The sequence below is a fragment of the Lithobates pipiens genome, unplaced genomic scaffold (genome assembly GCF_037356315.1).
Source record: "Lithobates pipiens isolate NorthernLeopardFrog02 unplaced genomic scaffold, aLitPip1_a1.2 Scaffold_23, whole genome shotgun sequence".
Lineage (NCBI taxonomy): Eukaryota > Metazoa > Chordata > Amphibia > Anura > Ranidae > Lithobates > Lithobates pipiens.
The window spans coordinates 48,879,228-48,891,943 of record NW_027507785.1 but is presented as its reverse complement, the minus strand read 5'-3'; the positions used below and the strand labels follow the sequence as shown (position 1 = coordinate 48,891,943).

General features: G+C 49.3%; 1 protein-coding gene across 2 annotated transcripts in view; it reads right to left on the bottom strand.

Annotated features, from left to right (window-relative positions):
* LOC143926951 (natural cytotoxicity triggering receptor 3-like) overlaps positions 1–12,716 on the bottom strand; it is a 33,618-nt gene that overhangs the window by 12,568 nt on the left and 8,334 nt on the right. For both annotated transcript variants that reach the window (XR_013262162.1, XM_077450981.1), the window contains exon 3: positions 12,261–12,389. Coding sequence is in view for 1 of the 2 variants with exons in the window: in XM_077450981.1 (XP_077307107.1) it covers positions 12,261–12,389 (129 nt within the window). In the remaining variant the exon portion in view is untranslated. The remainder of the gene's footprint in view (positions 1–12,260; positions 12,390–12,716) is intronic.

Sequence of the window (12,716 nt, the reverse complement as noted above, 5' to 3'; positions counted from 1 at the left end):
TAGGGGGTAGCACGTAGTCCCACCACCTGGACAATAGCATAATACATGTATGAGGTGAATTTGGGATCGATAACTACAAGCATTTTTTTTTTATTTGGGAAATTGTTCTGACAATTCAGGACTATGGAGCTAATGAAGGCAATGGAGGAGAGGGAAGGTCAGGGACCAGGGTAGGCAAACAAGAGGGTGCAGGAGATACAGAGCACTGACAGCAGCACCGTAATACAGAGCACTGACATCAGCACCGTGACATACAGCGCTGACAGCAGCTCCGTGACATACAGCGCTGACAGCAGCTCCGTGACATACAGCGCTGACAGCATCTCCGTGACATACAGCGCTGACAGCAGCTCCGTGACATACAGCGCTGACAGCAGCTCCGTGACATACAGCGCTGACAGCAGCACCGTGACATACAGCGCTGACAGCAGCTCCGTGACATACAGCGCTGACAGCAGCTCCGTGACATACAGCGCTGACAGCAGCTCCGTGACATACAGCACTGACAGCAGCTCCGTGACATACAGCGCTGACAGCAGCTCCGTGACATACAGCGCTGACAGCAGCACCGTGACATACAGCGCTGACAGCAGCTCCGTGACATACAGCGCTGACAGCAGCTCCGTGACATACAGCACTGACAGCAGCTCCGTGACATACAGCGCTGACAGCAGCTCCGTGACATACAGCGCTGACAGCAGCACCGTGACATACAGCGCTGACAGCAGCTCCGTGACATACAGCGCTGACAGCAGCTCCGTGACATACAGCGCTGACAGCAGCTCCGTGACATACAGCGCTGACAGCAGCTCCGTGACATACAGCGCTGACAGCAGCTCCGTGACATACAGCGCTGACAGCAGCTCCGTGACATACAGCGCTGACAGCAGCTCCGTGACATACAGCGCTGACAGCAGCACCGTGACATACAGCGCTGACAGCAGCTCCGTGACATACAGCGCTGACAGCAGCACCGTGACATACAGCGCTGACAGCAGCTCCGTGACATACAGCGCTGACAGCAGCTCCGTGACATACAGCACTGACAGCAGCTCCGTGACATACAGCGCTGACAGCAGCTCCGTGACATACAGCGCTGACAGCAGCACCGTGACATACAGCGCTGACAGCAGCTCCGTGACATACAGCGCTGACAGCAGCTCCGTGACATACAGCGCTGACAGCAGCTCCGTGACATACAGCGCTGACAGCAGCTCCGTGACATACAGCGCTGACAGCAGCTCCGTGACATACAGCGCTGACAGCAGCTCCGTGACATACAGCGCTGACAGCAGCTCCGTGACATACAGCGCTGACAGCAGCACCGTGACATACAGCGCTGACAGCAGCTCCGTGACATACAGCGCTGACAGCAGCTCCGTGACATACAGCGCTGACAGCAGCACCGTGACATACAGCGCTGACAGCAGCTCCGTGACATACAGCGCTGACAGCAGCTCCGTGACATACAGCGCTGACAGCAGCTCCGTGACATACAGCGCTGACAGCAGCTCCGTGACATACAGCGCTGACAGCAGCTCCGTGACATACAGCGCTGACAGCAGCTCCGTGACATACAGCGCTGACAGCAGCTCCGTGACATACAGCGCTGACAGCAGCTCCGTGACATACAGCGCTGACAGCAGCTCCGTGACATACAGCGCTGACAGCAGCTCCGTGACATACAGCGCTGACAGCAGCTCCGTGACATACAGCGCTGACAGCAGCACCGTAAGCAGCCCCAGGAGGAAGTCAGCACAGCACAGGGATGGTGTGATCCCCTCATAATAAGAACCCCCAGGAGGAAGTCAGCACAGCACAGGGATGGTGGGAGCCCCTCATAATAAGAACACCCAGGAGGAAGTCAGCACAGCACAGGGATGGTGGGAACCCCTCATAATAAGCAGCCCCAGTAGAAATATGACACCGCTCAACCTCTTCAAAGAGGAGGGTAGGGGCATATAGTACGGTGTGCTTTTTTGGGTCAGGGAAGTGAGCCAAATGAATTAAGAAGGTCTGTGTGCTTGATTCCAAAAATTGTTTATAGACATATACATGGTCTACTGATCACATGTGTTGAATTCCTCCGAGATCCATGCCTCATTCATTTTTAGAAATGTGAGGTAGTTAACACTGTGGTGAGCTAGGCGAGTACGCTTATCGGTCACAATCCCCCCTGCTGCGCTGAACGTCCTTTCGGACAGGACACTGGATGAGGGGCAAGCCAACAGTTCGATTGCAAATTGGGCAAGCTCTGGCCAGAGGTCAAGCCTGCCCACCCAGTAGTCTAGGGGTTCATCACTCCTCAGAGCGTCCACATCGGCCGTTAACCCAATGTAGTCGGACACCTGACGGTCTAGGCGTTCCCTGATGCTGGATCCGGATGACACCTGTCGATGGGTCGGCTGAAAGAATGACCTCATATCCGAAGTCACCAACACATCTTCAAACCGGCCTCTTCTTGCAGGCGCTGTTGGATTGGTACCCGCAAATCCTTCTCTGGGAGTGGGAATTGCTCCTCTGCCAGCGCACGCAAAAGCAGAATGCAGCATTTCTCGAAGCAAGGCCTGGAAGTGCTGCATTCTGACAGCCCTCTGCGACGGCGGTAACATTTCCGCCATTTTGTGTTTGTACCGGGGGTCTAAGTACGTTGCCACCCAGTACTGGTCCTTGACCCTCATGCTTTTTATACGGGGGTCCCTATTAAAACACTGGAGCATGAAGGCCCCCATTTGCACTAAAGTGGAAGCGGTGTGGTGGCCTGGCTCCTGCTCATCATCCAGGATAATGTCGTCCTCTTCATTCTCCTCTCCCCATCCTCGCACAACAGGGATCCCAGAAAGGTTTAAAGCATGCTCTTCTTGCTCCTGCTCATCCGCCCCGGCACCATCCTCCTCTGACTCCTCATCAGACTCCTGTTGTTGACTTGTCTCAGATAGAGTAGCCCCCCCTGGGAATTCATCCAGCATTGCGACTTCCTCATCTTCCCGCTCCTGCTCCTCCACAGCCTGATCAATGACACGACGCAATGCACGCTCCAGAAAGAAGGCATAAGGTACCATGTCACTGATGGCGCCATGGCTGCGACTGACCAGTTTGGTGATCTCCTCAAATGGCCGCAGAAGTCTGCATGTGTCGCGCATGAGCAGCCACTGGCGCGGTGAAAAAAAACCCAGCTCCCCAGAACCGTTTCTTTCGCAGAGTTCATACAGGTAGACGTTAACTGCACGTTTCTGCTGGAGCAGCCTATCAAGCATATAGAAGGTTGAGTTCCATCGCGTCGGGCAATCGCAAATAAGACGTCTGACCGGCAGATGGTGTCGCCGCTGAATGTCAGCAAGGCGAGCCATGGCCGTGTAAGATCTTCTGAAATGGGCCGAGATTTTCCTTGCCTGCCGCAAGATGTCCTGGACCCCAGGGTATTTGACAAGGAATCGCTGCACGACCAAGTTTAAGACGTGTGCCATGCACGGCACGTGCGTGATTTTGCCCTGTTTCAATGCGCTAAGCAGATTGGCACCGTTGTCACACACCACTTTACCAACTGTCAAATTGAGCGGTGTTAGCCACTCATCTGCCTGTGAACGCAAAGCTGAAAGGAGTGCCGGGCCAGTGTGGCTCTTTGCTTCCAGGCACAACAGACGCAGCACGGCATGGCAACGTCTCACCTGGCATGTGGAATAGGTTCTGGGGAGCTTGGGCGGTGCAGTGGAAGAGACGCTAGCAGCGGAAAAGGAGGAGGCAGCTGAGGAGGAGAGGGAGGAGGATGGAGTAGGAGGAGGAGAAGAAGAGTCAGGCCTGCATGCAATCCGTGGCGGTAAAACCAAATCTACACGGGTGCCACGGGTTACATGCTTGACGGCCGTCAGAAGGTTCACCCAGTGGGCAGTAAAACTGATATACCTTCCCTGCCCGTGTTTGCTAGACCACGTGTCTGTGGTCAGATGTATCTTGGCACCGACACTGTGTGCCAGAGATACATTCACTTGCCGCTGAACATGGCCATATAGCTCTGGGATGCCCTTCTCTGAGAAATACTTCCTTCCTGGGACCTTCCATTGTGGTGTTCCAATGGCCACAAATTTGCGAAAGGCCTCCGAGTCCACCAGTTTATATGGCAGTAGTTGGCGGGCTATGAGTTCTGACAAGCCAGCCGCCAACCGTTGGGCAAGAGGGTTATCCGGCGTCATCATTTTTTTACGCTCAAACATTAGGCCCACGGAAGCCTGCCTTTTTGCAGAAAAATGTGAGCTTGGCGTGATGGAAGGTGGAGTGGAGGACAATTGTGAGGAGAGAGGAGAAGGAGAAGTAGAAGACGAGGCTGGACGGTGAGAGCCTGCAGTGTGGCTTTGTGTGTTCCGTTGCTCCCACTGGGCTCGGTGATGGCTGCTCATGTGCCTTCTTAAGGCGGTCGTCCCTAGGTGAGTATTGGGCTTACCGCGACTAACGCGTTGACTGCAAAGATTGCAGATGGCAACGCTATTGTCAGCAGCGGACACGTTAAAAAAAGCCCACACTGCGGAGCCATGTGCCGGTGTCCTGGGAGCGCCAGATGTGACCGTACATGGTCGATGACTCGCTCCTGATACATTTGCAGTCTGCTTTGTCCCTGCTGTGCAATGTAAGTCATTGCTGCTTCTCCTCCCTATCTGCTGGTCCATATCTCCCTCTGAACTCCCCTCCTCTTCCTCTCTTGTGGGCACCCACGTGACATCACTAGACACGTCATCATCAACGTCACCTTCCCCACCGCTATAAGTAGAGTAGGCAGCAACACCGGGGACCAACCTCCTCCTTGGGCTGATCTGGGTACTGGCGTCAGACTGCTGAGTAGCGCTTGTTGCTACCTCCTCTTCCTGATCCAATACCAAGAGTGGCTGCGCATCAGAAATGTCCTCTTGATATGGATCGGAAAATAATTCCAGTGACTCAAGCGGAAGGTATGTGGTGGTGGTGGTGGTGGTCGTGTTGTTGGTGGTAGTGTCTTTGGGGGTGCACATAGCAGAGAGTGAAGAAGAGGGTGCAGATCGAGAGGATGAGGAGGGTGCAGAAGAGTAAGGCTGAGCGAGCCACTCAACCAAGTCTGGTGCATCCTTTAAAGTAATTGAACGCACCTTCTGCAACTTCCCACTTTGGCTCAAGCCTGTTGCTCCTGCCCTACCCCTACCACCCCTGCGGAAGGGCCTGCCTCTTCCTCTGCATGTCATTTTTTAAATGACCCTGTGACAAAACTCTTAGTCCCTATACCGCTGAAGGACTGCTGCAGTATAGGTGAGCGGTCAGCAGTGGTGCACGTCAACCCTATCTATTGTGGACCTATAGCGGTCCTTACAGAACAGCAGACTGTACCGCACTCAAGCCTATGTACCGTAGCACCCTATACCAAGTTACCAGTCCTTATAAGAACTTTTGTGGACCAAGCAGGTTGTGTATTAGTGTTTAGCAGACTGTACGTCAGTCCCTATACCGCTGAAGGACTGCTGCAGTATAGGGCAGCGGTCAGCAGTGGTGCACGTCAACCCTATCTATTGTGGACCGATAGCGGTCCTTACAGAACAGCAGACTGTACCGCACTCAAGCCTATGTACCGTAGCACCCTATACCAAGTTACCAGTCCTTATAAGAACTTTTGTGGACCAAGCAGGTTGTGTATTAGTGTTTAGCAGACTGTACGTCAGTCCCTATACCGCTGAAGGACTGCTGCAGTATAGGGCAGCGGTCAGCAGTGGTGCACGTCAACCCTATCTATTGTGGACCGATAGCGGTCCTTACAGAACAGCAGACTGTACCGCACTCAAGCCTATGTACCGTAGCACCCTATACCAAGTTACCAGTCCTTATAAGAACTTTTGTGGAACAAGCAGGTTGTGTGTTAGTGATTAGCAGACTGTACGTCAGTCCCTATACCAATGAAGGACTGCTGCAGTATAGGGCAGCGGTCAGCAGTAGTGCACGGCAACCCTATGTATTGTGGACCGATAGCGGTCCTTACAGAACAGCAGACTGTACCGCACTCAAGCCTATGTACCGTAGCACCCTATACCAAGTTACCAGTCCTTATAAGAACTTTTGTGGACCAAGCAGGTTGTGTATTAGTGTTTAGCAGACTGTACGTCAGTCCCTATACCGCTGAAGGACTGCTGCAGTATAGGGCAGCGGTCAGCAGTGGTGCACGTCAACCCTATGTATTGTGGACCGATAGCGGTCCTTACAGAACAGCAGACTGTAACGCACTCAGGCCTATGTACCGTAGCACCCTATACCAAGTTACCAGTCCTTATAAGAACTTTTGTGGACCAAGCAGGTTGTGTGTTAGTGATTAGCAGACTGTACGTCAGTCCCTATACCAATGAAGGACTGCTGCAGTATAGGGCAGCGGTCAGCAGTAGTGCACGGCAACCCTATGTATTGTGGACCGATAGCGGTCCTTACAGAACAGCAGACTGTAACGCACTCAGGCCTATGTACCGTAGCACCCTATACCAAGTTACCAGTCCTTATAAAAACTTTTGTGGACCAAGCAGGTTGTGTGTTAGTGTTTAGCAGACTGTGCGTCAGTCCCTATACCGCTGAAGGACTGCTGCAGTATAGGGCAGCGGTCAGCAGTGGTGCACGTCAACCCTATCTATTGTGGACCGATAGCGGTCCTTACAGAACAGCAGACTGTACCGCACTCAAGCCTATGTACCGTAGCACCCTATACCAAGTTACCAGTCCTTATAAGAACTTTTGTGGACCAAGCAGGTTGTGTATTAGTGTTTAGCAGACTGTACGTCAGTCCCTATACCGCTGAAGGACTGCTGCAGTATAGGGCAGCGGTCAGCAGTGGTGCACGTCAACCCTATCTATTGTGGACCGATAGCGGTCCTTACAGAACAGCAGACTGTACCGCACTCAAGCCTATGTACCGTAGCACCCTATACCAAGTTACCAGTCCTTATAAGAACTTTTGTGGACCAAGCAGGTTGTGTATTAGTGTTTAGCAGACTGTACGTCAGTCCCTATACCGCTGAAGGACTGCTGCAGTATAGGGCAGCGGTCAGCAGTGGTGCACGTCAACCCTATCTATTGTGGACCGATAGCGGTCCTTACAGAACAGCAGACTGTACCGCACTCAAGCCTATGTACCGTAGCACCCTATACCAAGTTACCAGTCCTTATAAGAACTTTTGTGGAACAAGCAGGTTGTGTGTTAGTGATTAGCAGACTGTACGTCAGTCCCTATACCAATGAAGGACTGCTGCAGTATAGGGCAGCGGTCAGCAGTAGTGCACGGCAACCCTATGTATTGTGGACCGATAGCGGTCCTTACAGAACAGCAGACTGTACCGCACTCAAGCCTATGTACCGTAGCACCCTATACCAAGTTACCAGTCCTTATAAGAACTTTTGTGGACCAAGCAGGTTGTGTGTTAGTGATTAGCAGACTGTACGTCAGTCCCTATACCAATGAAGGACTGCTGCAGTATAGGGCAGCGGTCAGCAGTAGTGCACGGCAACCCTATGTATTGTGGACCGATAGCGGTCCTTACAGAACAGCAGACTGTACCGCACTCAAGCCTATGTACCGTAGCACCCTATACCAAGTTACCAGTCCTTATAAGAACTTTTGTGGACCAAGCAGGTTGTGTGTTAGTGATTAGCAGACTGTACGTCAGTCCCTATACCAATGAAGGACTGCTGCAGTATAGGGCAGCGGTCAGCAGTAGTGCACGGCAACCCTATGTATTGTGGACCGATAGCGGTCCTTACAGAACAGCAGACTGTACCGCACCCAAGCCTATGTACCGTAGCACCCTAGACAGACCAAGTTACCAGTCCTGATAAAGAGCTTTGTGGAACAAGTGAGTTGTGAATGATTAGCAGACTGCAGCAGAAGGGCAGCAGTCAAGTATAATATTCTTTCTATATTTGGAAGAAAGAATATTATACGTGTACAAGCCTATTACCGTACCACTGATACCAGTCCTGAAAAGAACCTTTGTGGAACTAATAGTAACAGCAAGTCTTTAAAATTATCCTCACTGCCTGACACACTGCTTCCTGCCTGTCCCTATACAAATTGGCAAAAAAGAGTAGGCTGGAACGATTAGCTGGAACAGCTCTTTTGTGGACCTGATAGTAACAGCTAATGATGATGATGATGATGATGATGAAGAAAGACTAATCTGGCTGAGCTGTCCCTAAAATAGCAGCATACAGCGCTCTGTCCCTTTATCTAAACTGACAAAAGAAACTCAGGCTGCTGACCTAACACCTATACCAGTCCTGAAAAGAACTTTTGTGTACCAAATAGCTAGCGTTTTCTCTGTCCCTACTCCACACAGGATCCTTTCCCTACAGTGACAGAAGAAAGAATGTAAAATGGCCACCGGATCGGGTGTATTTATAGGTTAGGGGGAATGTCCAAGTGTCCATGAGCTGTCATGTCTCAATTGGTTGTCCTGTAACACATGATAAACGTGTCACGAAAGGTTAAAGTTCTTGTATACATTAAACACGTAAGTCCGCCGGGGCGAACGACGGAAAAAGGCGTTCGAACCCGCGGACGGCGAAAGTCGGAAATTCGCCGCGAAACGACCGCCGGGCGAACCGTTCGGCCATCACTATTGATGATCAGTGAGAAGAATGTTCCTTACATTGGTGATCAGTGGGAAGAATATTCCTTACATTGATGATCAGTGAGAAGAATGTTCCTTACATTGATGATCAGTGGGAAGAATGTTCCTTACATTGGTGATCAGTGAGAAGAATGTCCCTTACATTGGTGGCCAGTGGGAAGAATGTTCCTTACATTGGTGATCAGTGAGAAGAATGTTCCTTACATTGATGATCAGTGGGAAGAATGTTCCTTACATTGGTGATCAGTGAGAAGAATGTCCCTTACATTGGTGGCCAGTGGGAAGAATGTTCCTTACATTGGTGATCAGTGGGAAGAATGTTCCTTACATTGGTGATCAGTGGGGTGAATGTTCCTTACATTGGTGATCAGTGGGAAGAATGTTCCTTACATTGGTGATCAGTGAGAAGAATGTTCCTTACATTGGTGATCAGTGAGAAGAATGTTCCTTACATTGGTGATCAGTGGGAAGAATGTTCCTTACATTGGTGATCAGTGGGAAGAATGTTCCTTACATTGGTGATCAGTGATAAGAATGTTCCTTATATTGGTGATCAGTGGGAAGAATGTTCCTTACATTGGTGGTCAGTGGGAAGAATGTTCCTTACATTGGTGATCAGTGGGAAGAATGTCCCTTACATTGGTGATCAGTGGGAAGAATGTTCCTTACATTGGTGATCAGTGAGAAGAATGTTCCTTACATTGGTGATCAGTGAGAAGAATGTTCCTTACATTGGTGATCAGTGAGAAGAATGTTCCTTACATTGGTGATCAGTGAGAAGAATGTTCCTTACATTGGTGATCAGTGGGAAGAATGTTACTTACATTGGTGATCAGTGAGAAGAATGTTCCTTACATTGGTGATCAGTGGGAAGAATGTTCCTTACATTGGTGATCAGTGAGAAGAATGTTCCTTACATTGGTGATCAGTGAGAAGAATGTTCCTTACATTGGTGATCAGTGGGAAGAATGTTCCTTACATTGGTGATCAGTGGGAAGAATGTTCCTTACATTGTTGATCAGTGGGAAGAATGTTCCTTACATTGGTGATCAGTGGGAAGAATGTTCCTTACATTGGTGATCAGTGAGAAGAATGTTCCTTACATTGTTGATCAGTGGGAAGAATGTTCCTTACATTGGTGGTCAGTGGGAAGACCCTTCCATTGGTTGTCTAGGGGAAGATTGCCCCTTACAGTGGTGGTGAGAATGGCACCCTTACGTTCATCATACGCCCTACAATCTGTGTAACCTCATTTATATCTACTGGCATGCATGTAGTGCAAGCGTTGCCTTGGTTGGATAAAAATTGATTGGATAGATTAGGTAGGTTCTCATATTGTATAGTTTTAGTAAATCTAAAGTTGATTGTACAGAGATTATACATTCAGATTGTAACCTAAATGCCTTACAGACAGCGAAAAAAGATAATTGGTGTCATGGTGCTGACTCTGCCAAGTGGTATTGGCTCCAGAATTATGGCTACACCATCAAATAGGATGTCAATCAGCCATAGTTCAAGGAACCCCCTAACAATTTTTGGAGGAACTCTAGGAATCCCAAGAAACCCTGGTTGACAATGGCTGCTTTAAAGTGGTTGTAAACCCTTACTATCCAATTTTTACTACAGGTAAGCCTATAATGAGGCTAACCTGTAGCTACCGTGGATATCTCCTAAACCTGCACCATTTAGGAGATATCCTTTGTATTAGCATGTGCTGACATCATTGGCACATGCGCACTGAAGCCACGGCTTGTTCGTGACGTTGCTTCAGCTGACGTGCCGCTACCGGGAGTGACGTAATCGCAGCTCCACCCAATCACATCGCAAGAGCCTGTGATACACGGTATAACACCGGGAGCGATGTGGCGCCGGCCGAAGCAGTGTACGGAGACCGATCTAAGGTATTACACAATGAGCTAGTATGCTTTGCATATTAGCTCATTATGCCTTTGTCTTGCAGTTTTTTTTTCCTTTTTTTTTTTTGTGCGTTTACAATCTCGATTAGGGCGATATCTGCAGATGAGGTTGGTAATGTAGATGGGGGCAATGTTGTGAGTGGCCTTGTATGTTGTGGTTAGCTTTTAGAATTTTATACGGTGGGGTAGGGGAAGCCAGTGAAGGGATTGGCAGAGAGGGGCAGCATTCATAATAGACTGAAGGGGGGATAGGCTGTGTAAGGGTAGGCCATTAAGGAGAGAGTTTCAGTAGTCATGTTGCTTTGTGGTGTCATTAGTCAGGAAGGGTGGAATTCTGGAGATGTTGTGGAGGTGAAGGCGGCAGGATTTAGCCAGTGATTGGAGTTGGGTGCTGAAGGAGAGGTCAGAGTCACGGATTACACTCAGCACCCTGGAATGTGTGGCGGGACCAATGGTTATGCTGTTGATCTTAATGGTAAAGTCACGAGGGGAGGGGGGACCGGGAAGGAGGAAATATAACAAGCTCAGTTTTAGAAAGATTGAGTTTGAGAAAGTGGTGTGACATCCATACCAATATGTCATTCAGTAAGTTTGAGATCCCTGAGGAGATTGAGGGGGTGAGTTGAGGAGTGGAGAGATAGATCTGGGTGTCATCAACGTAGAGGTGGTATTGGAAGCCATGGGAGGTCATCAACTGACCCAGGGAAGAGGTGTAGAGCAAGAATAAGAGGGGCCTAAGGACAGAGCCCTGGGGTACCCCAACAGAAAGCAGAAGAGGAGCGGAGATGTAGTTGTGACACTGAAAGTGCGCTGAGATATGTAGGAGGAGAACCAGGATAAAGCAGAATCACAGAGGCCCAGGGAGTGTAGTTTGCTGAGGAGGAGCAGGTGGTCAACTGTGTCGAAGGCAGTAGAGAGGTCTTAACCCTTGTACACATGGTCGGACATTCCGATGGACAATGTCCAATAGGACCGTGTTGTCGGATAATCCGACAGTGTGTGGGCTCCATCGGACATACTCCGACGGACCAAGTTTTCCAGCTGGGCTATAAAATTTTCCGACAACATGATCCGATCGGACTTTGTCCGATCATGTGTAGAGAATTCCGATCAGACAAAGTGCCACGCATGCTCAGATCAAATTCCTAGACCAAAGCTATTGGCTACTAGCCTGAACGTAGTCCCGTCGTAACGAAATAACGTCATCATATTAAGTATGATTGGATTTTCTAACAACTTTGTCCGGCTTAGCCCTTGTACACACGGTCGGACATTCCGACAACCAAATCCGTCGGATTTTGTCTGTCGGATTTTGTCCGAAACTGTTGCATACACACGGTCGGACAAAGTTGTCAGAAAATCTGATCGTACTTAACGTGATGACGTTATTTCGTTAGGACGGGACTACGTTCAGGCTAGTAGGCATATGGAGTATGAGTATGAAATAATGGCCATTGGTTTTAGCAGTTAGTAGGTCATTGGTGAGTTTTAGTAGGGAAGTTTCAGTGGAATGTTGTGGACGGACTGTAGGGGGTCGAGTAGGTTGTTGTCCGTGAGAGTCATGAGAAACATGAGAAATCATGAGGAACATGAGAATCTGTTATACCCTATACATGCTATATAGAATACAGACCCCCCCCCCTCCCATTTAGATACAACGACCCCTCTACCACCATCTACCTGTCTGTATACTAATAATGTGGTCATCACTGGTAGTACCTACCTTGTTTGGTGCACATATAATATACAGCTGCTGACAAGAGCAACAGAAGGAGGACCCCGCCAACAATTCCACCACGGAAGTACAAGAACGGGTGACTTTTATGTACTGAAATTCTGGTATTTGCAGAAGCTAGTACAAAAGCAAAAGATTTCTTTTATTTTCTTGAAGAAAAGCAAGATATATGATAGTAATTGAGCAGAAGATATACATTTTGTTGGTCTGTAGATACAAAGAGTGAAAACTAAACAAATCTCACAGACAGTCCAGAAACACACATGCCTCCTCACTTCATTCTGCTTCTTATCTCACATTTCTGATTCCGTTCCCTTCTGGATCTGTAATTGACATCTGCTCTCCCCGAACATGTCCAGGCTCTGTTCACAACAATCTGGTTATAATGTCTGGTATGGGATACAGATGTGATTTTCCTAATATAAGTAAAATGGTAACTAATTA